A 23,640-nucleotide genomic window follows, 5' to 3' on the forward strand; every position below is an offset into this window, starting at 1 on the left:
ATTCTATTCTAAAATGTATGAAAAGTGCTGTAAATAATAATAGCTTCATTTGGGTATTCTATTCTATCATGTTCTATTCTATTCTAATCTATTCAATTCAATTCTATTATATTTTCTTCTCTTCTATCCTCTCCAGTTCTACACCCCCCTCCCTCCCTCTATTCTCTTCTATTCTATCATATTCTATCCTCTTCTCTTCTATTCCCTTCTGTTCTATAATAACCCCCCCTCCCTCTCCCTCCCGCGCAGGGATACTCGGTGCTGCGGCCGCGGCTCCGGGAGTGGCGGAGGGATCTCCGGGAGAAGCTCCGGGTCTGCGGCTGTAGATCCTGCGCCATTCCCGTCACCTCCCCCCGCTGTTCCCCCGCTGTTCCCCCGCTGTTCCGCTGCGGTTCTACCGCCGTCCCCGCCGGAGCTGCGGTTCTACAGCCCCCCCCTGGTTAACGATGGCCGGCCCGGCCCCGGCCCGGTCCTAGTCCGGCCCCAGCCCGGTACCGGAGCCCCAGCCCGGTCCAGCTGGTCCCAGCCCGGTCCCAGCCCGGTCCCAGCCCGGTCCCAGTCCGTCGTGATGGCTGCGGGAGCTGCGGGAGCTGCGGGAGCAGCTGCAGCCGAGCCGCGGCCGCAGCTGGTCGGGAAGAGATTCCTGTGCGTGTGCGGGGAGACCCAGCAGAACCAGACCCAGCAGAACCAGACCCAGCAGACCCAGCAGAACCCCCCCCCGGGTCTGGGGGGCCACGTGGCCCGCTGGCCCTGGAGGTCCGGGGTCATCCGGGCCGTGAGCGGCCGGGACACGGTAAGAGCTAGCCGGACCTGGACCTGGTCCTGGTCCTGGTCCCGGGTCCGAGTCTCCCTCCGCCTGGGGGGACTACTTCTTCAGGGAACCGGCCCTGGTTCTGATTCTGTTGTTGGACCTTGTTGGAGTGAAGAGAATCGATTGATCTGCTTTTTTATTGGAGATTACTGACGTTGTTGGTCCTAGTTGTGAGGTTACTAGGTTCCTGGGTTATTAGGTTCCTAGTTGTAAGGTTCCTACTCCTAGGTTTGTGAGGTTGTTGGACCTAGTAGGTTCTAAGAATGTCCAGATTCAGCCAATAATCGATTGATCTGCTTGTGTTCTTTGGATCTGGATCTGATCAGGACCAGAACCTTGTCATGGCCCGGTTTACACAGGTTTACACAGGTTGTAGGACCTTGTTGGACCCTGTTATGAGGTTGCTAGTTGTAAGGTTCTAAGGTTATTAGGTTCCTACTACGTTCCTAGGTTCTAAGATTGGGAGGTTTGTGAGATTCCTAGGTTGTTGTTGAGGAGGCACTACTTCTTTCTCTGGGGTCTAGTTTGTCCAGATTCAGCCAATAATCGATTGATCTGCTTGTGTTCTTTGGATCTGGATCTGATCAGGACTAGAACCTTGTCATGGCCCGGTTTACACAGGTTTACTGAGGTTGTGAGGTTGTTGGACCTAGTAGGTTGTGAGGTTCCTAGGTTTGAGGTTTCTAAGGTTGCGACCAGCCTAGGTTCCTAGGAACTACTTCTTTCTTTGGTCCTGAATGCTAACTTTAGCATCTAGTTTGTCCAGATTCAGCCAATAATCAATTTATCTGCTTGTATTATTGGTAGAGAGAGTAAACATTGGATCTAGACCTGGATCTGATCAGGACTAGAACCTTGTCGTGTCGCGACATAGGTTTACTGAGGTTTGAGGTTCTGAGGTAGGACCTTGTTGGACCTAGTAGGTTCCGAGGTTCCTAGAAACTGCTTCTTTCTTTGGTCCTGAATGCTAACTTTAGCATCTAGTTTGTCCAGATACAGCCAAATAATCGATTGATCTGCTTGTATTTTTGGTAGAGAGAGTAAACATTGGATCTGGATCAGGATCTGATCCGGTCTTGAATCTTGTCATGACCCGGTTTACATAGGTTCCTAGGTTACGAGGTTGTAAGGTTCCTAGGTTTGTGAGGTTTGTAAGGTTCCTAGGGTTGCCCGAGGAGGGACTACTTCTTTCTCTGGGGTGGGGGTCTAGTTTGTCCAGATACAGCCAAATAATCCATTGATCTGCTTGTGTTATTGGTAGAGAGACTAAACATGGGATCTGATCAGGACTAGAACCTTGTCGTGGACCGGTTTATTTAGGTTTACTGAGGTTATTGGACCCTGTTGTGAGGTTCCAAGGTTTGTGAGGTTACTACTAGGTTCCTACTAGGTTCCTAGGGTTCCGAGGTTCCTAGGGTTGTTAGGTTCTGAGATTCTGAGGTTGTGAGGTTGTTGGACCTTGTAGGTTCTAAGGTTGTCCAGATACGGCCAATAATCGATTGATCTGCTTGTGTTATTGGTAAGACTAGACATAGGACTGGATCTGATCAGGACTACAACCTTGTCGTAGACCGGTTTAATGAGGTTGTTGGACCTTGTTGGACCTAGTAGGTTGTGAGGTTTGTGAGGTTCCTGAGGTTGCGACCAGCTTAGGTTCCTAGGAACTGCTTCTTTCTTTGGTCCTGAATGCTAACTTTAGCATCTAGTTTGTCCAGATACAGCCAATAATCGATTGATCTGCTTGTATTATTGGTAGGATTAGACACTGGATCTGGATCTGATCAGGACTAGAACCTTGTCATGACCCGGTTTACAAGGTTCCTAGGTTTGTGAGGTTCCTAGGTTTGTCCGAGGAGGGACTACTTCTTTCTCTTGGGTGGGGGTCTAGGTTGTCCAGATACAGCCAAATAATCCATTGATCTGCTTGTGTTATTGGTAGAGAGAATAAACATGGGATCTAATCAAGACTAGAACCTTGTCGTGGACCGGTTTATTTAGGTTTACTGAGGTTATTGGACCTAGTAGGACCCTGTTGTGACGTTCCTAGGGTTGTAAAGTTCTGAGATTCCGCGGTTGTGAGGACCTAGTAGGTTCTAAGGTTGTCCAGATACGGCCAATAATCGATTGATCTGCTTGTATTTTTGGTACGACTAGACACTGGATCTAGATCTGATCAGGACTAGAACCTTGACGTGGACCGGTTTACTGAGGTTGTTGGACCATGTTGGACCCTGTTGTGAGATTCTGATGTTCTGAGTTTTGTGATGTTTGAGGTTCCTAGGTTGTGAGGTTCCTAGGAACTGCTTCTTTCTTTGGTCCTGAATGCTAACTTTAGCATCTAGTTTGTCCAGATTACAGCCAATAATCGATTGATCTGCTTGTATTTTTGGTAGAGAGAGTAAACATTGGATCTGGATCTGATCAGGACTAGAACCTTGTCATGACCCGGTTTACACAGGTTTACATAGGTTGTGAGGTTGTTGGACCTAGTAGGTTGTGAGTTTGTCCAGATACAGCCAATAATCGATTGATCTGCTTGTATTTTTGGATCTGGACCTGATCAGGACTAGAACCTTGTCGTGGCCCAGTTTACACAGGTTTACTGAGGTTGTTGGACCCTGTTGTGAGGTTCCTAGGTTTGTGAGGTTCCTAGATTATTAGGTTCCAAGGTTTTGAGGTTCCTAGGTTTGTCCGAGGAGGGACTACTTCTTTCTCTGGGGTCTAGTTTGTCCATATACAGCCAAATAATCCATTGATCTGCTTGTGTTATTGGTAGAGAGACTAAGCATGGGATCTGATCAGGACTAGAACCTTGTCGTGGACCGGTTTACACAGGTTTACTGAGGTTGTGAGGTTGTTGGACCTAGTTAGACCTACTGGTTCTAAGTTTGTCCAGATACGGCCAATAATCGATTGATCTGCTTGTGTTATTGGTAGGACTAGATATTGGATCTGGATCTGATCAGGACTAGAATCTTGTCGTGGACCGGTTTACACAGGTTTACTGAGGTTGTTGGACCCTGTTGTGAGGTTCCTATATTGTGAGGTTTCTAGGTTCCTAGGTTTGTTAGTTTCCGAGGTTGTAAGGTTCCAAGGGTTTTAAGGTTACGAGGTTGTGACCAGCTTAGGTTCCTAGGAACTGTTTCTTTCTTTGGTCCTGAATGCTAACTTTAGCATCTAGTTTGTCCAGATACAGCCAATAATCGATTGATCGATAGTATTATTGGTAGGACTAGACATTGGATCTGGATCTGATCAGGACTAGAACCTTGTCATGGCCCGGTTTACACAGGTTTACTGAGGTTGTTAGACCTAGTAGGACCTTGTTGAACCTTGTGACGAACCGCCGTCGGCATGGTTACCCCGGGAGAGGACTTGTTAGTGATAGACTACAGCTGTACTCTAATCGTGAGGGTTGTGAGGTTCCGAGGTTCTGAGGTTCCGAGGTTTCGAGGTTCCGAGGTTTGTAAGGTTCTATTCTATCACGGACCCGCGGAACCAGTCCTGGTCCTGGTCCCGGTTCTGGGTTGTTGGCACCGAACTCAACTCAACTTCAACGGCTCCACGTAGCGTTTCTGTGGTCAGACAAAGGGCCAGGGGGTCGTCCCGGGGGCACCCCAGGGCCCCCCCCTGGCACCCCTGCACTTCTGGTTCAGTTCTGGTTCTGTTCCCGTCTCTAGTTCCCAGCAGCTCGTCCAGGACGGTGCTGATTTCAAACATCCGTGTGGGACCAGTTCCCTAAACACGGGGGGGGGGGGTCCTGAATGCTAACTTTAGCATCTAGTTTGACCAGATACAACCAATAATCGATTGATCTGCTTGTGTTATTGCATGTTGGGCCTAGCAGGAGTCGCCTGAATGTCTGAGGTTGTGAAATTCTGGGGTTGAATGAATGAATGAATGAATGAATGAATAGTCTTTATTTCGGTCTTAAGCCTTAAGCCATTTTTACAAAACAAAAGTTGAATAAAGTAAAATAAACATTGCCTTAGCCGAAAAGCTGCAGCTGAAGCCGAAGCTTCTACAGTTTTTATCTGGTGATCGACTTAAATCTGAAACATTACGTTAATCCATGAAAACAAACATAAAGAAGACAAAATATAAAATTAACGTTTCACATTCTAGAATGATTTTGATAATGCACTTTATAGTTATAGTGTTTTATATTTATTTACAATATTTTCTTTAATCGTTTTCTTAAATTTGTAGATAGAACTGCAATATTTAGGTCGTTGTCACAACTATTCCATATTTCTCTAGCCTTAATTGATGTCCATCTCTTTTTAATATTAGTTCTTACTGTCGTCGTCTCAAACATGAGTTTCAGGTCAGAGTTTCTTTTATTTGGAAACGTTCCTGAGTGCAGTTTGGAAGCAGTTTCTGCTTTAAAGGCAAATAAAACAGTTTTCTGTATTATATTTAATACTGTGAGGTCCTGAGGTTGTTCCTCCCGTCGTCCCACGTGTCCGTAAGGCCGTTTCCGCGGCGTGTTTTCAGCCGGACCTGTAGCCCGACCGAATCCGACCGATCCGGCACCTGCAGGCGCGACGCGGTCTGAGCCGCCGGCTAGCGACTCATCGGCTAACGGAGTAGCAGCTAGCAACTCGTTGGCTAAAGCTTGAGTTATGGTTCTGCGTCAAAACGACGCCGTGCCTACGGCGTGTGCTACGCGTCGACGCTGACCACACGCCGTCACTGACGCCGTCACTGACGCCGTCACTGACGCACCTCCCAAAAATTGTAACTACGCGTGGAGGCGACGAAGACCAAACGTAGACGGAGAGGGCTGTGATTGGTTCGCTTGTTAGCAACGCATTTCCAGTTTCCGGTTCGTGAAGCAGTCGTGAACTTTCAGCCTCTTTTCTTCGTGTATGTGTGATTTTTTTTTTGTTTCGTTTTTTTGCACAATAGTTGTCCTTATCTCTTTGATTTACTGTGACCGGAAAAAGTTGGATAAACCATTCAGGTAAAGATCGCTAACTAGCGGTCGCTGGGGGAACTGCACCGCGGAGAAATGGAGTGACGGAGAAGTCTGAAGGTTCACGACGGCGTCACGGTGACGGTGTTGGCACGGTGTTGATTTGACGCAGAACCATAACTCAGGCTTAACGGAGTAGCAGCTAGCGACTCGGCAGCTAACGGAGTAGCGGCTTGTGCGTCAGATCAGCTGCAGAAACTAATCCTGCTGCTGCCGGGGTTTATGGTTCACCCCCCTGACGAGGTCCTGGACCCCCCAGACCTGGACCCTCCTAGACCTGGACCAGGGTGCCCCCCCCCAACCAGGGGGGCAGGAATGCCAGGGCTCGTAAACTTGGCCTGCGGCGGGAGGATTGACCTGTAGGGTCCTGGAGAGTCCTGGTCCTTGAGAGTCCTGGTCCTGCAGGGTGCAGGTGCCCCCCGGTACCGGGGGCACCTACGGGTGCGGGTAGCCCCCGGTGAAAACAACAACAATGACGTCGCTGGTTGTATTTCCCTGAAAACAACATGTTCCCAGCCCCCTCGTGTGTGTGTGTGTGTGTGTGTGTGTGTGTGTGTGTGTGTGTGTGTGTGTGTGTGTGTGTGTGTGTGTGTGTGTGTGTGTGTGTGTGTGTGTGTGTGTGTGTGTGTGTGTGTGTGTGTGTGTGTGTGTCCTGGTCCGGCTACAGTCTCATTAGCGGCGGCTTAGCTCAGCCGGCTGAGTGAATTCACTGCTGCAGATTCCAGATTAGATTAGTGGAAGTGTGTCAATCCGAGCTGCCGGGGCCTCTGAGCAAGGCACCGGTTCTGGGGGGGGGACGCTAGACGCTACCGTAGACCGGTCCTGGGGGTTGCCTATTATGGCATCTAATACCTGTTTTAAACAGGTGTTGAATGTCTTAAAAACAAGCTTTTGATTGTTTTTGCTAATATTTTGAGTTAGTTTCTGCATAAAAATGCATTTAGATTACATTTCTAGCGAGAAATATATGTTTTACTTTCATAATATTCACTCAGTGAATGTATATAATCACTCGCTTGCCCGTTTATGGTTCCGTGTTACGCCAACGCAGAGCCTACGGCGTAGGTTACGCGGCGACGCGCGGCGTACGCCGTACCCTACGCCGTAGGTTCTGCGTCGATTTAACGTGGAACCATAAATCAGCTCCCGAGCCGGCGGCTCTTCTCATCCCCGAAAACAGGTCAAATTTCTTAACAGGCGTTATTTGGATACACTGAGCCCAGGTTGGGGATCTTAACAGTTACTTTTACGCCTGAAAAAATATTAAAACTTAATAAAGTGGCATATTAACAGCGCTACAGCGGAAATTAAGGATGCTTTCAGACCTGTGGCCCATTTGTTTTGTTCCGATTCAGGGACTAAATCGATAGTTGTTTTGTTTCTCGTTTGTGGGGTTTGTGTTCACAAGGCAACTGTCTGTAGCGGTTCAAAGCTGTTAACAAATGTCATGTTTGAACCAGCTGCTCTCTGATTGGTCAAATGAACGTGGAAGGAGTTTCCTCTTCTGTACCCCGGGATAAACAACAAGGCCCTTTCAGTGCAGACCGCAGCCGTTGGCTTTAGGCTGATTTATGGTTCCGCGTTACACCAACGCAGAACCTACGCCGTAGGCTCTGCGTCGATTTAACGCAGAACCATAAATCAGGCTTTATCCATTCATGTATGTGCTACCGGCGCAGAGCGGAGCTCAGCGGCGAGCGAGAGGCGCCTGCCGCAGGGTTTGCGCTGCGCAAACCCTGCCCCAATTGAACATTGTTTAATTTCACCGTGCCGCGCTGGGACGACATCTCGGCTCGTCCAATAGGAGAGAAGGTGGTGGAGGCTGCACCGACTCCTCTCCTTGCGCCGCGGTCGCACATACACAATAAATGGAGTTGTGTCGGTTGCTGTGTGGATTATGTTCTCACTCCAAATAAAAAAAATGAACCGTTTCAGGTCTGGAATGGAAGCGAGCCGAAAACCTAACCCTAACCTCTGCTAGGAGATCTCGGCTTGAGGGGGAAACGGTCCCTGTTCCGGAACAACTGCTCCTAACGGGACAGGTGTGAAAGCAGCCTTAAACAGCTTTTATCTCTGGGCTTCCTGATATGGTGTGACGTTTGTGCAAACGTAACTACGCAGTCGCTTACGTACCCGAACGTAAACCACGCAGTGACGTAGCAAGTGGTGTCCCAATCCCTAGGGAACATTACAAGGACCCTAAAGTCTGTGGCTTCATTTTGAGGGCTAGTGGTAGAAAGTAGGGTGAACATTGGGATTGGCCCGGAGAATCAGGATTGTGTTTGTAAACCCTTGATGGTACCGATGTTCTGGCAGTATTGTGGAGTATCGGACGCCCGTATTTGTTGGTTGCCGTAGACGACGGTTGCCGTTTGTCACCGTTATGTATGAACGCTGCTCTGAACGGGGTTTCTGGCCGATCACCGAGCCCGGCAGGTGACCCGGTAACTGACGTGGCGGTACCAGGTACCGGCAGCGTTCAGTTGTCAAATTGTCAAATTGGTTTGATTCCCTGCACGAATCGGCACATATTACTTTTGTAATACTGTATTTGACCCGGTCTTTAGTAACTTAGCGTAACTTCAAAAAATAAATAAATATTGCAGAAGCTTGCGCGTAACCTACGGCGTAAGGTACGCGGAGACGCGTACTCTACGCTGTAGGCTCTGCGTCGGTGCGACGCAGAACCATAAATCAACGCACACGTGGATGTCGGTGCCGCAGCTCCGCTTCCTCCCGGCTCCCGGCACCCGCAGCACCAGTGAGTATTTTCACCGGACATTTTGACCGGAGAGATTATAAAATACCGGACTTCGGCATACTGTATTTTACGGGACAAAGTCCGGCAATTACCGGACAACGGAAACCCTGTGTGGCGTTGAATTGTCAAGTTGGTTTGATTCATCGTACGAATTGTTACAGATTACTTTTGTAATACTTTATTTGACCCGGTCTTTGTAAGTTTTGACCGTATATAAACATAATTCTTGCCATTGTAAGAATGAGATGAACCTGCTGGATCTACTGCCCTTACTTTTAACAACTTGTGCTTTCTATTATTTTACTTCTTTTCTTATCATTTTATTTGTTATTTATGTTTTAATTGTGTCTTGCCACTTTTAATGTTGATGTAAAGCACTTTGAATTACCTTGTGTGGAATTGTGCTACATAAATAAACTTCCCTAACCAACAGATGTATCGGTGGCGGTAGCAGGTACCGTGTTGTCGTGAACGTAGCGTTGTTCACAAACGCCCAAGGGGGCAGTCTGGAGGAACCGCGACCTCTTCTCTGTTCCTGAAACATGGTGGTGGTTGTTTTCGGCTGGGTGGTTGACGGGTCAGCCGTGGTGCAAGGGGGTGGTCTGATTCTGGGTCCAGTACTTCTCATTAGTGGTTTATGGTTCTACATAGCAACGCCGGCCACAACCAGCGACTACGCGCCATGTAACCTAGGTATGTTGTTGTTTGGTCGCCCGGCTGTTGCGTTTTATGGCCACGCGGCTTCTCTCCGCTCGGCTTCCTTTTGTTGCTCCTTTTAGATTGGCTGCGTTGACTTGTGAAAGTTGTCTGTATCTCCTAACCCTAACCTCAACCCCTATACCACAACCCTAACCCCAACCTCTATACCACAACCCTAATCTCAACCCCTATACCACAACCCTAACCCCTATACCACAACCCTAACCCCTATACCACAACCCTAACCTCAACCCCTATACCACAACCCTAACCTCAACCCCTATACCACAACCCTAACCTCAACCCCTATACCACAACCCTAACCCTAACCCCTATACCACAACCCTAACCTCAACCCCTATACCACAACCCTAACCCCTATACCACAACCCTAACCCCTATACCACAACCCTAACCCCTATACCACAACCTCAACCCCTATACCACAACCCTAACCTCAACCCCTATACCACAACCCTAACCTCAACCCCTATACCACAACCCTAACCTCAACCCCTATACCACAACCCTAACCTCCACCCCTATACCACAACCCTAACCTCAACCCCTATACCACAACCCTAACCCCTATACCACAACCCTAACCTCAACCCCTATACCACAACCCTAACCCCAACCCCTATACCACAACCCTAACCTCCACCCCTATACCACAACCCTAACCTCAACCCCTATACCACAACCCTAACCCCTATACCACAACCCTAACCTCAACCCCTATACCACAACCCTAACCTCAACCCCTATACCACAACCCTAACCCCAACCCCTATACCACAACCCTAACCCCAACCCCTATACCACAACCCTAACCTCAACCCCTATACCACAACCCTAACCTCAACCCCTATACCACAACCCTAACCTCAACCCCTATACCACAACCCTAACCTCAACCCCTACACCACAACCCTAACCTCAACCCCTATACCACAACCCTAACCTCAACCCCTATACCACAACCCTAACCTCAACCCCTATACCACAACCCTAACCTCAACCCCTATACCACAACCCTAACCTCAACCCCTATACCACAACCCTAACCTCTATACCACAACCCTAACCTCTATACCACAACCCTAACCTCAACCCCTATACCACAACCCTAACCCCTATACCACAACCCTAACCTCAACCCCTATACCACAACCCTAACCTCAACCCCTATACCACAACCCTAACCCCAACCCCTATACCACAACCCTAACCCCAACCCCTATACCACAACCCTAACCTCAACCCCTATACCACAACCCTAACCTCAACCCCTATACCACAACCCTAACCTCAACCCCTATACCACAACCCTAACCTCAACCCCTACACCACAACCCTAACCTCAACCCCTATACCACAACCCTAACCTCAACCCCTATACCACAACCCTAACCTCAACCCCTATACCACAACCCTAACCTCAACCCCTATACCACAACCCTAACCTCAACCCCTATACCACAACCCTAACCTCTATACCACAACCCTAACCTCTATACCACAACCCTAACCTCAACCCCTATACCACAACCCTAACCCCTATACCACAACCCTAACCTCAACCCCTATACCACAACCCTAACCCCTATACCACAACCCTAACCTCCACCCCTATACCACAACCCTAACCCCAACCCCTATACCACAACCCTAACCCCTATACCACAACCCTAACCTCCACCCCTATACCACAACCCTAACCTCAACCCCTATACCACAACCCTAACCCCTATACCACAACCCTAACCTCCACCCCTATACCACAACCCTAACCCCAACCCCTATACCACAACCCTAACCTCAACCCCTATACCACAACCCTAACCTCAACCCCTATACCACAACCCTAACCTCAACCCCTATACCACAACCCTAACCTCAACCCCTATACCACAACCCTAACCTCAACCTCTATACCACAACCCTAACCTCAACCCCTATACCACAACCCTAACCTCAACCCCTATACCACAACCCTAACCTCAACCCCTATACCACAACCCTAACCCCTATACCACAACCCTAACCTCAACCCCTATACCACAACCCTAACCTTAACCCCTATACCACAACCCTAACCCCTATACCACAACCCTAACCCTAACCCCTATACCACAACCCTAACCTCAACCCCTATACCACAACCCTAACCCCTATACCACAACCCTAACCTCAACCCCTATACCACAACCCTAACCCCTATACCACAACCCTAACCTCAACCCCTATACCACAACCCTAACCCTTATACCACAACCCTAACCCCTATACCACAACCCTAACCCCTATACCACAACCCTAACCTCAACCCCTATACCACAACCCTAACCTCAACCCCTATACCACAACCCTAACCTCAACCCCTATACCACAACCCTAACCTCAACCTCTATACCACAACCCTAACCTCAACCCCTATACCACAACCCTAACCTCAACCCCTATACCACAACCCTAACCTCAACCCCTATACCACAACCCTAACCCCTATACCACAACCCTAACCTCAACCCCTATACCACAACCCTAACCTTAACCCCTATACCACAACCCTAACCCCTATACCACAACCCTAACCCTAACCCCTATACCACAACCCTAACCTCAACCCCTATACCACAACCCTAACCCCTATACCACAACCCTAACCTCAACCCCTATACCACAACCCTAACCCCTATACCACAACCCTAACCTCAACCTCTATACCACAACCCTAACCTCAACCCCTATACCACAACCCTAACCTCAACCTCTATACCACAACCCTAACCCCAACCCCTATACCACAACCCTAACCCCTATACCACAACCCTAACCTCAACCTCTATACCACAACCCTAACCTCAACCCCTATACCACAACCCTAACCTCAACCCCTATACCACAACCCTAACCCCTATACCACAACCCTAACCTCAACCTCTATACCACAACCCTAACCCCAACCCCTATACCACAACCCTAACCTCAACCCCTATACCACAACCCTAACCCCTATACCACAACCCTAACCTCAACCCCTATACCACAACCCTAACCCCAACCCCTATACCACAACCCTAACCTCAACCCCTATACCACAACCCTAACCCTTATACCACAACCCTAACCTCAACCCCTATACCACAACCCTAACCCCTATACCACAACCCTAACCTCAACCCCTATACCTCAACCCTAACCTCAACCCCTATACCACAACCCTAACCTCTATACCACAACCCTAACCTCAACCTCTATACCACAACCCTAACCCCAACCCCTATACCACAACCCTAACCTCAACCCCTATACCACAACCCTAACCCCTATACCACAACCCTAACCTCAACCCCTATACCACAACCCTAACCTCAACCCCTATACCACAACCCTAACCTCTATACCACAACCCTAACCCCTATACCACAACCCTAACCCCTATACCACAACCCTAACCCCTATACCACAACCCTAACCCCTATACCACAACCCTAACCCCTATACCACAACCCTAACCCCTATACCACAACCTCAACCCCTATACCACACACAGACTTGTAAGGACATTCCTTTGCAGGAAGTCTGAACTGAGACGAGACTGAAAGCTGCAGATATGAGCAGCAGTGACTGCGTTTCCAGCATCAATAACCCTTTTAAAACCGGAATATTAGCAATAACCCAGTTTTGCACGGCCATGTAAACACCAATAACCCCTAGAATCTGTTTTCTGCACATGCTCTGTTCTCAAGGAATCCTGGTCTTTTGAGTCCAGGAAGTTCTTCTAAACACGGAGAAACAAGACCAGGAGGAGACTAATCACTTCATAAATGTAATGAAGGATATGAACATTTCTGCATTTGTAGACGCTAGAAAGTACCGGGATAGAAGATTTACAAGAAGGAGAGAGAAAAGTTGAAGCAGCATTTGTTTTGGATTTGGATACAAGAAGAAGAAGCAGAAATGAGGGGAACTGCGTCATCACGTTCTCCGTGCGTCGCTGGTTTGATCCAGATATCCTGAATGATTAATCACCATTTTACCGTTCACGATATACCGTCAAAAAAATTCCTCACGATAAGAATTTGTATCTCGCGGTAAAAACGATAAATTCCCGTTGATGTTTTTGTGTAAAGATGATTTATGGTTCTGCGTTAAATCGACGCACAACGTACGTGAAGGAAGGAAGGAAGGAAGGAAGATAAATTCCCGTTGATGAGGTTTTTGTGTAACAAACATGGAGGATCTGAGAGTGAGATAGATTTATAGTTGAAAAGGTGGAGTTGAATTGGTATTTTCTTTATCGTCATTTTTATCGTTATCAGGATAAATGCCAGAAATTATCGTGATACAGTTTTTAGTCCATACCGCCCAGCCCTAGTGGAAACACATTATTCCCAATGTTTCAGTAACAGGAATATTAGCAATAACCCAAATTTTGACTGCATGTAAACGTAGTCACAGATGCAGGTTTTTAATGTTTTGACCCGGACGGGGGCGGGGGGGTTTCGGTGGCGGAGGCCGGGGCTCTGTTCTCTGCTCGGGACATAAAACTGCCCCGCTCATCTGGAGCGGTGAATGGAAACATCAGTCAGCCGTTTCTGCCCGTACTGTAGCTTTGTTTCACCTTACAGTCCATTGTGCTGGTTTGTTGTACGGCACAGCGGCGCTGCTGCCGGCCGGGACGGGAGGAGAACCTTCCACCGGCCTCCACGCCCGCTTAGCGCAGGCCTGCAGTGGAGGGGAACGCTGGGACGTCATGGGACGTCGTCAGGGGGACGGGAGACGCTTCAATCCTCGGTTACAGACGTCGACATGTGAACTGTGAGAGAGTGGCGGTTTTGTAGCGATTGTGTCCCCAACACCGGAGCGTCTGCTCCTTTACAGACGTCCTCTTCATGGGGGGTAGATGTATACAAGTGACGAGTGGTGTGAAATAAAAGGATCTTCTGGACTTGATGAGGTTCACACCTCTGAAACGGTCAGAACTGTTTACCACCAGGTTGGTCTCCCGTCTGTGGACGGGTCAGAGCCCACCAGTGGTGTTTTGAAAATGAACCGGACCCTCCACACCGTTACTGGTCTGATTGCCTGTCAGCTTGTTCTGTTGTGTGAACATTGATGCCGTCCCAGTCCACCGGTCCAAGTCTGTCACTGCAATGGTTGGGTTAGGGTTTAGGGGTTCGGGTGAGGGTTATGGGTTTGGTTCAGGGTTAGGGCTTCAGGGTTTGATTTAGGCCCTGTCGCAATACTCCCCCTACCCCTCGTTTTCATCACTAACCCTAAATTTTGCGCGTTCCTGTGAGGGTATTGGTGTCCCAATTCCTCTTTTCACCTAGGGGGAGTGGAGAAAACGAGGGCTAGTGGCTATGAATTGTCCCTTCAGAGCGAGGGTTTTGCGATCCTCACTAGCTGATCTAGGGACCAAAAGATTTTCCAGAATGCTTTTCGTCGTCATTTGCGGACTGACTCAAAAAAAAAAACATGGCAGACATTTCTTATTTTTAGTGAATAAAATCAATATTTTGAGTTACTTTCTGCATAAAAATGAGTTTTGATTACATTTCTAGCGAGAAATATATATTTTACTTTCATAATATTCACTCACTGAATGTACATAATCACTCGCTTGCTCGTTGTTGCGAAGATCACGCTAGAATAAAGGCTGATTTATGGTTCTGCGTTATACCAACGCAGAGCCTACGGCGTAGGTTACGCGGCGACGCGCCGTACGCCGTACCCACAACTGTTAGATTTCATCTATTAAACCAACATTTATCTTCCTAAATGATTTATTTCAGCCAGCGGTAATTCTCCACAGAGCTGCAGGTTTCTCCCCGGGACGACAGCGCAGGTTGACCTGGTGATCACGTCTGTACGTGAGATGCTGCTGCTGTTACCATGGTAACAGCTGCTGCTGCTGCTCCGAGCCGGCAGCTTTTATCATCGCCGAAAACATCAGATCAAATTTCTTAACAGGCGTTATTTGGATAAACTGAGCCCCGGTTGGGGATCTTAACGGTTACTTTTACGCCTGAGAAAATATTAAAACTTAATAAAGTGCCATATTAACAGCACTACAGCTGAAATTAAAACAGCTTTTGGCTCTCAGCTTCCTGATCAGGGTAGGGATGAAAACGAGGGGAAGTATTGGGATAGGCCCCTGGGAAGATTTCAAGTGCCCTAAAATCTGTCCCTTCTTTTTTAGGGTTAGTGAAGAAAAGAAGGGCGAGTGAAAGAAAGTAGGGGGTGTATTGGGATTGGGCCTTAGGGTTAGGGTTAGAGTTAGGAGTTCGGGGTTTGGGTTAAGGGTTAGTTCTGTGTCCGGTAGCACCTCCAGATGACAGGACCATCTATCTGGGGCAATAGAGGCGAGATCGTGGCCCACTGTCCTGCATGTTTTAGGCCCTGTTTACACGGAGCAAAAACGTGGTGTTTTCATGCGTTTTGGCCGTTCGTTTACACGAAAATGAAGCTCAAAGTCTCCAAAAACGATAATTTCTGAAAACTCCGGCCAAAGTGGAGATTTTCAAAAACTCCTTTTTCACGTTTGCGTCTAAACGGAGGAAAACGGACATTTAGGCTTCAGAACGTCACATTATGAGACAGAAACGTCACCAGCGTCATGAGTGACACCTGTGGTTACAATTAGTTTGTAACCGTCAATATTTTCTTGTATTTTACCTGTTTTATATTCTAAAGTCACACTTAAAAGTAACTCCACTTCTCTGTCACTCCAAACCAAAGACTCTCGTTCCGTCTTGGAAGTAAAACCTGAATTATGGTCCCGCGTTAAATCGATGCAGAGCTACGGCGTAGGGTACGCGGCGATGCGCCGTACGGTGAGCGTCCTCGCGTACCCTACGCCGTAGCTCTGCGTTGGTGTAACGCGGCACCATAAATCAGCCTTAAATGGAAGTTACACGTGTCATTTGTTGATGTTTTTTCCAGGATTCTGATTGGCTGGCATGACGTTAACAGCGTTTTTATGCCGATCCGTGTAAACGAAGAGATTTTGAAAACGTAGAGGGGGAAATATCCGTTTTTGTAAATACCCGGCTATGTGGAAACAGGGCCTTAGTTGTTTCCCTTCATCATCACACCTGATTCTAATTAATGGTCGTAATTAGCTTGTCATCAAGGTCTGCACAGCTCTGTTGATGACACAGGAACTTGTATCACGGTGCTGAAGCAGGAATCATCTAAAACCTGCAGGACAGCGGCCCTGGAGGACCAGGGTTGGGAAACACTGCTCTGGAACGGGTCTCTAGGTGGTTCAGATTCTCCCTCTCGGGCACAAAGACGGTTCTGTTTGCCGGTTTAAATCCCCCTGCGTGAGGGTTCTGGGCCCGGCCCGTGTTTCTGCTGAGCTCCGTAGTTCCTCCCGGGTTAGCGGTTGGACTTTAGCTGCTGCGACGCTGCCGGGGTTGATCATTCACATGTGCAGCGTCTCCGGCTGACGGGCAGGTAGCGGGCCGGGCCGTAAGTGGATCCAGAGTGTTGGCGGTTTGTTTTCTGGTGCCTAAGGAAACAGTGTAATCTGAAGCCGGGCCGGGCCTGCCGGGCCTCCCGGGCCTCCCCTCCCCCCCCCGGCTCTGTCAGGCTCAGGCCGGAGACACGAGCACTAAATCTCCCCGACACGCAGAGAAACAGCAGCCGGGGGAGTCTGCAGGGAACTGCAGGAAGACCTGGTTCTGGTTCTGGTTCTGCTCTAGTTCTTGTTCTGCTCTGGTTCTGCTGTAGTTCTGGTTCTAGTTCTGGTTCTGGTTCTGCTCTAGTTCTTGTTCTGCTCTAGTTCTAGTTCTGGTTCTGGTTCTGCTCTGGTTCTGGTTCTGGTTCTGCTCCGGACCGGGACCAGGGGGCCACCAAGAACTGAACCAACGTGGGGAAAATGTAGTTTATTTCAAGGAGGCCCATTTCTGTTTTCTTGGAGGAAACATCTCTATATATATGTGTGTGTGTGTATGTATGTATGTATGTATGTGTGTGTGTGTATATATATATATATATATATATATATATATATATATATATATATATATATATATATATATACACATACGTGTGCGTGTATATACGTGCGTGTGCGTGTATATACTTGCGTGTATTTACGTGCTTGTGCGTGTATATACGTGTGTGTATATACTTGCGTGTGCGTGTATACGTGCGTGTATATACGTGTGTGTATATACTTGCGTGTGCGTGTATACGTGCGTGTATACGTACGTGTGCGTGTATACGTACGTGTGCGTCTATACGTATGTGCGCGTGTATACGTACGTGCGCGTGTATACGTGCGTGTGTAGACGTACGTGTACGTGTATATACGTACATGTATATACATGCGTGTATACGTGCGTGTATACACATGCGTGTGTGTATACGTGCATGTATAGGTGCGTGTGCGTGTATACGTGCGTGTATGCGTGTGCGTGTATATACGTGCGTGTGCGTATATACGTGCGTGTGCGTGTATACGTGCGTGTATATACTTGTGTGTGTATACGTGCGTGTATATACGTGCGTGTGCGTATATACGTGCGTGTGCGTGTATACGTGCGTGTGCGTGTATATACTTGTGTGTGTATACGTGCGTGTGTATACGTGCGTGTGTATACGTGCGTGTGCGTGTATATACGTGCGTGTGTATACGTGCGTGTGCGTGTATATACTTGCGTGTGTATACGTGCGTGTGTATACGTGCGTGTGTATACGTGCGTGTGTGTGTATATACTTGCGTGTGCGTGTATATACGTGCGTGTATATACGTGCGTGTGCGTGTATATACGTGCGTGTGTGTGTATATACTTGCGTGTGCGTGTATATACGTGCGTGTATATACGTGCGTGTGCGTGTATATACGTGCGTGTGCGTGTATACGTGCGTGCATATACGTGCGTGTGTGTGTGTATACGTGCGTGTATATACGTGCGTGTGCGTGTATATACGTGCGTGTGCGTGTATACGTGCGTGCATATACGTGCGTGTGTGTGTGTATACGTGCGTGTATATACGTGCGTGTGCGTGTATATACGTGCGTGTGCGTGTATATACGTGGGTGTATATACGTGCGTGTATATACGTGTGTGTATATACGTGCGTGTGCGTGTATATACGTGTGTGTATATACGTGCGTGTGCGTGTATATACGTGCGTGTATATACGTGCGTGTGCGTGTATATACGTGCGTATATACGTGCGTGTATACGTGCGTGTATACGTGCGTGTGCGTGTATACGTGCGTGTGCGTGTATATACGTGCGTGTATATACGTGCGTGTGCGTGTATACGTGCGTGTGCGTGTATATACGTGCGTGTATACGTGCGTGTATACGTGCGTGTATACGTGCGTGTATACGTGCGTGTATACGTGCGTGTATACGTGCGTGTGCGTGTATACGTGCGTGTGCGTGTATACGTGCGTGTGCGTGTATATACGTGTGTGTGCGTGTATATACGTTTGTGTGCGTGTATATACGTGCGTGTGCGTGTATATACGTGCGTGTATATACGTGTGTGCGTGTATATACGTTTGTGTGCGTGTATATACGTGCGTGTGCGTGTATATACGTGCGTGTATATACGCGTGTGCGTGTATATACGTGCGTGTATATACGTGTGTGCGTGTATATACGTTTGTGTGCGTGTATATACGTGCGTGTGCGTGTATACACGTGCGTGTATATACGTGCGTGTGCGTGTATATACGTGCGTGTATACGTACGTGCGCGTGTATATACGTACGTGTGCGTGTATACGTACGTGTGCGTGTACATACATGTGTAATATAGGTATAGCTGGACCTTTTGGTTGAGTTGCAGAATATTGATTGATTGACTGACTGACTGACTGGTTGATTGATTGGTGATCAACGAGGTTTCCCTGCAGGTCTCTCTCTCTCTCGTATCCGTCGGCCGACCGTGAACCGTGATCGGTCCGGTTGAACTCGTTGGCGGCGAGTTCCCAGGAACCAGTTTATGCAGACGATACTCAGATCTACGTTAAACTCTCATCTTTATCCTTTTTCTTATTCTGTAATCTACATTTTAGTCTGGTTTTTATTCCTCTACGATGTTGCATCATACATTTAATTATCGTCACATGACCAGCATTTTCGTTGCGTCTGGTTTTTCCTCAAAGGTTCGTTGACATAATTCGACTAAATCAACTTTACTGCCCCGTATTTGCCTCTCGTCTAAAGTAACGGCCCCCCTACGAGGGGGAAGCTGCAGCTTTTATGTCCTGGTGCTGCGTCTCTATGACTCACCGGCGGTGACGGGAGGAAAACACGGAGAGAGGGATGAGGGAGGGAGGGAGGGAGGAAGTGACAGAGTGATGTTTCACAGAGCTGGAGGGAAGGAAAAGGTGAACGCTATTTGAAAAATGAAGGAGAAGGAGAGGGAGAGAGTTCAAGAGCGATGCAGTCCTATTAGCGGTTTGGTTTTCCAGCCGCGCCGGCTCTCGTTCGGGGGGAGGGGAGGGCGAGCGAGCAGACGAGGAGAGAGAGAGGGAGACGGAGAGAGAGAGGGAGAGAGGGATCTTTCTCCTCCGTCTGGCCGTCCTCCCATAGCAACAGCAGCTTAGCCACGTGAGCCAGTTCCTCTGAGTTCACCGCCGCCGCCGCAGCAGCAGCTTAACTCCTTCAGCGCCGGCCGAGCGGCCGAGCCAAAGCCTTGCCGAGCGGCACGCGGGCAGGAGACGGTGCCGGACACTAGGGCTGCAACTAACTGTTGTATAGGTGGATTCCCTCTTTTCAAATCCCAACTCAAAACCCATCTGTTCAAGACTGATACCTCATTTAATGTCCATTTCTTTCTGTTGTTTCTTTTTTTATTTCTTACCTCTGCTATTTTTAAATGTTTTTTGATGTTTTTAAACGTGTTCTGCTGGTTTTATTTTTTAACGTATTGTGTACGGCGACCTTGAGTGCCAAGAAAGGCGCCTTTAAAGGAAAATGTATTATTATATTATAGGCTGTTGTATAGGTGGATGTATAAGCAGGTACATAAGTGTATGTATAGGCAGTTGCATCTCCCCTCTGTGGGGTTGCCGGTGGCCTGGGTTCCGGGTTCTTCCTGGTCGGCCTCTGGTCTCGCGGGTGGCGGGGTTGCTCCCCCCCCCTCCCCCACTATAGATACACTTCAGGTGGAACTTTGATAGGATTATTACACACACACACACACACACACACACACACACACACACACACACACACACACACACACACACACACACACACACACACACAAATATATATTCATACATGCATACATACACACACTTAGCCAGACATACACGCTCACACACATACAGCTACTCATACATATACACGCACGCACGTGTACGCGTACACACGCACACACACTCACACACAGATATACACACTGGCTTGTTCACCTGCATGCTTGCTCTGTAGTTTTTGGAGTTAGGTAGCGGTAGCTTAGCTCAGACTGTGATCAGATCTCCAGATTTGGGTCGATTGCTGTTCGTGTTTTGGTCGGCTCCGTGTCGGTTTTGTGTTTAGTTTGTGGTTTTTGTTGCAGATTTCAGTGCTCACCTTGCGCCTCCGTGTGTTCCTGCTTCCTGGATTGGCAGTGGATGTCAGAATAAAATAAAAAAAGAATATTCTGGGAATCTTAATCTTAAACTGTAAGCCATGATCGGCAATATTAAAACAATAAAAGGCTTGCAATATTTCAGTTGATTTGTAATGAATCCAGAATGTATGACATTTTTGTTTTTTTAATTGAATTACAGGAAATAGAGAACTTTATCACAATATTCAAATTTTCTGAGACAGTCCTGTATATACCCAAAAAATTATATATATATATATATATAATTTTTTGTATTACACTGACTATTTACACCTGTACTTTGGGCTATTGGTGTTGTGGAAATTGAAAGGAGCAATAAAAAAACTAAACTAAGCTAAATATTCCCCTGGGGATTTGATCAGAGGGGACGGTGTCATAAAACGCCAACGTCATTGACCGTTATTGTTCAGCTCAGTGTCTCCAGGTGAAGCTGCAACACGGCAACCGTTATAAAGTTTATTATTATTATTATTATCATTATTATTATTATTATTATTATTATTATTGTTGTTATGCGCCGTGCCTCAGACCTTATTGTTCCTTATCCTAGAGATGGTTGTCAGTATTGACGAGGCGTATGGGTATCAGTGAGATCCAGACGGTCCCAGACCACCGCCCCTCCCCCTCCGTGCCCCACGGTGGCTACGATTCTGCCGAGTCAGCGTTTGTCTCCAGATTAAGTGCTGAGCAGCAGCTCCGCGTCGCTTCATCCCTTCATCCCTTCACCCCTTCATCCCTCCAGTATCTGGTCGGTTGGTCTGGACTGAAATCCAGGAAGGATGGAGAGAAAGAGGAGTGGAGGTGACGGCGGGCCGCGGGGCCTCCGCGTGGTGTAGCTTAGGGAGCTTTCAGACCTGTGGCCCTTTTATTTTGTTCCGATTCAGGCGCTAAATTGATACAGTTGTTTCGTTTCTCGTTTGTGGGGTTTGTGTTCACAACCGTCTGTACCGTTTCAAAGCTGATAACAAATGCCATGCGTGAACCAGCTGCTCTCTGATTGGTCAAATGAACGCGGAAGGAGTTTCCTCTTCCGCACCCCGGGAAAAACAACAAGCCCCTTTCACAGAGAGGGCGCAAAGCGCAGACCGCACCCGGCTTTCCCGTTCGTTTATGTGCTGCCGGCACAGAGCGGATCGCTCTGCGGGCGAGACGGCGTTTGCGCTGCGCAAACCCTGCCCGAATTGAAAATGTTGAAAATGCGTTGGGATGAAATCTCGGCACGGAGAGAAGGTGGTGGAGGCCGCGCCGACTCTTCTCCTTGCGCCGGTCGCACATACACATGAATGGAGTTGTGTCGGTTGCTGTGTGGATTATGTTCTCACTACAAATGAAAAAAATGAACCCCTCCAGGTCTGGAATGGAAGCGAGCCGAGAATACCTCTCCTAGGATCTCGGCTCGCTGGTTTTGTCCCACATCCGAGAGCGATTGCTGTGTTCACATGTACCAAACGATCCGATCTTTAGGGGGAAACGCTCCCTGTTCCAGAACAACTGCTCCAAACGGGACAGGTGTGAAAGCACCCTTAGCTTCTGAGGGCAAAAGAGGGCAAAGAGTTGCTGCTACCTTGGAACCAGTTCTTCTAGAAACAGAAAGCCTGGTTCCAAACTCAGCCCTGGAACCAGTTTGGTGGAAAAGGGTGTTTACCAGCTTCTAGAGAGTCTACGTGGTGGCGGTGCTGCGGCAATAACGGCGGTGGTCTTGATGGGGATGGGGTGGTGGAACCTCTGCTCGCCCGCCGGCAGCAGCGACTGTGTTTCCATGCATCAATAACCATTTTCTAACCGGAATATTAGCAATAACCCTGTTGTAAACACCAATAACCCCTTTGAATAACCAGAATTTGCTCATATTCCGGTTTTTAAAAACCCCGATATGAGCCCTGGGTTACTCCTTTTAAAACCTGAATATTGGGTCATGTAAACGTAACAGAATATCCCCATCAAACGGAACAGGAATCTGTTTTCTGCACATGCTCTGTTCACAAGGAATCCTGGTCTTTTGAGTCCAGGAAGTTCTTCTAAACACGGAGAAACCAAGACCAGGAGGAGACTAATCACTTCATAAATGTAATGAAGGATATGAACATTTCTGCATTTGTAGACGCTAGAAAGTACCGGGATAGAAGATTTACAAGAAGGAGAGAGAAAAGTTGAAGCAGCATTTGTTTTGAATTTGGATCCAGGAAGAAGAAGCAGAAATGACGGGAATTGCGTCATCACGTTCTCCGTGCGTCGCTGGTTTGATCCAGATATCCCGAATGATTAATTACCATGTAAACATGGATAACCCTCTTTGCTCACACATGGAAACGGAATATTCCCAATGTTTCAGTAACCGGAATATTAGCAATAACCTGAATTTTGACTGATGTAAACGTAGTCAGTGAAGGTGGAATCGAACCTCCAGCCAGGTGGAGGAGGGGCCGCCTCCCTTCAGTCGTTGTTTCCCTCGTTCTGTCCGCCGTGACCTCCAGTGACCCGGGAGCTCCATCGAAACGAGACGTGTTGTTACTAGGGATGCAACGTAGGAATGGGTGATATTTTACCGTTCACAATAAACCGTCAAAGAAAGAAAGAAAGAAAGAAAGAAAGAAAGAAAGAAAGAAAGAAGGATAAATTCCCGTTGATACGTGTTTGTGTAACAAACATGGAGGATCTGAGTCATTCCAGTTTTGCAGTACATGTAACTCATTTAATTGGTTTTTATTAATTCAATTTAATTGGTGTAGATTAGGGCTGGGCGATATATCAAGATTTTAATATATATCGATATATTTTCAAACACGATATG

The 23,640-nt window shown here is 47.9% G+C and overlaps 1 protein-coding gene across 1 annotated transcript in view; it reads left to right on the forward strand.

The window, feature by feature from the left end:
• The first annotated feature begins 296 nt into the window (after positions 1 to 296).
• Positions 297 to 23,640, forward strand: part of LOC133419738 (probable JmjC domain-containing histone demethylation protein 2C) — a 122,845-nt gene continuing 99,501 nt past the window's right edge. Inside the window, 1 exon segment of the mRNA XM_061709143.1 lies at positions 297 to 793. Within this exon segment, the coding sequence (XP_061565127.1) occupies positions 569 to 793 (225 nt within the window). The 5' untranslated portion in view covers positions 297 to 568.

This window comes from Cololabis saira, chromosome 19 (genome assembly GCF_033807715.1).
Source record: "Cololabis saira isolate AMF1-May2022 chromosome 19, fColSai1.1, whole genome shotgun sequence".
Taxonomy (NCBI): domain Eukaryota; kingdom Metazoa; phylum Chordata; class Actinopteri; order Beloniformes; family Belonidae; genus Cololabis; species Cololabis saira.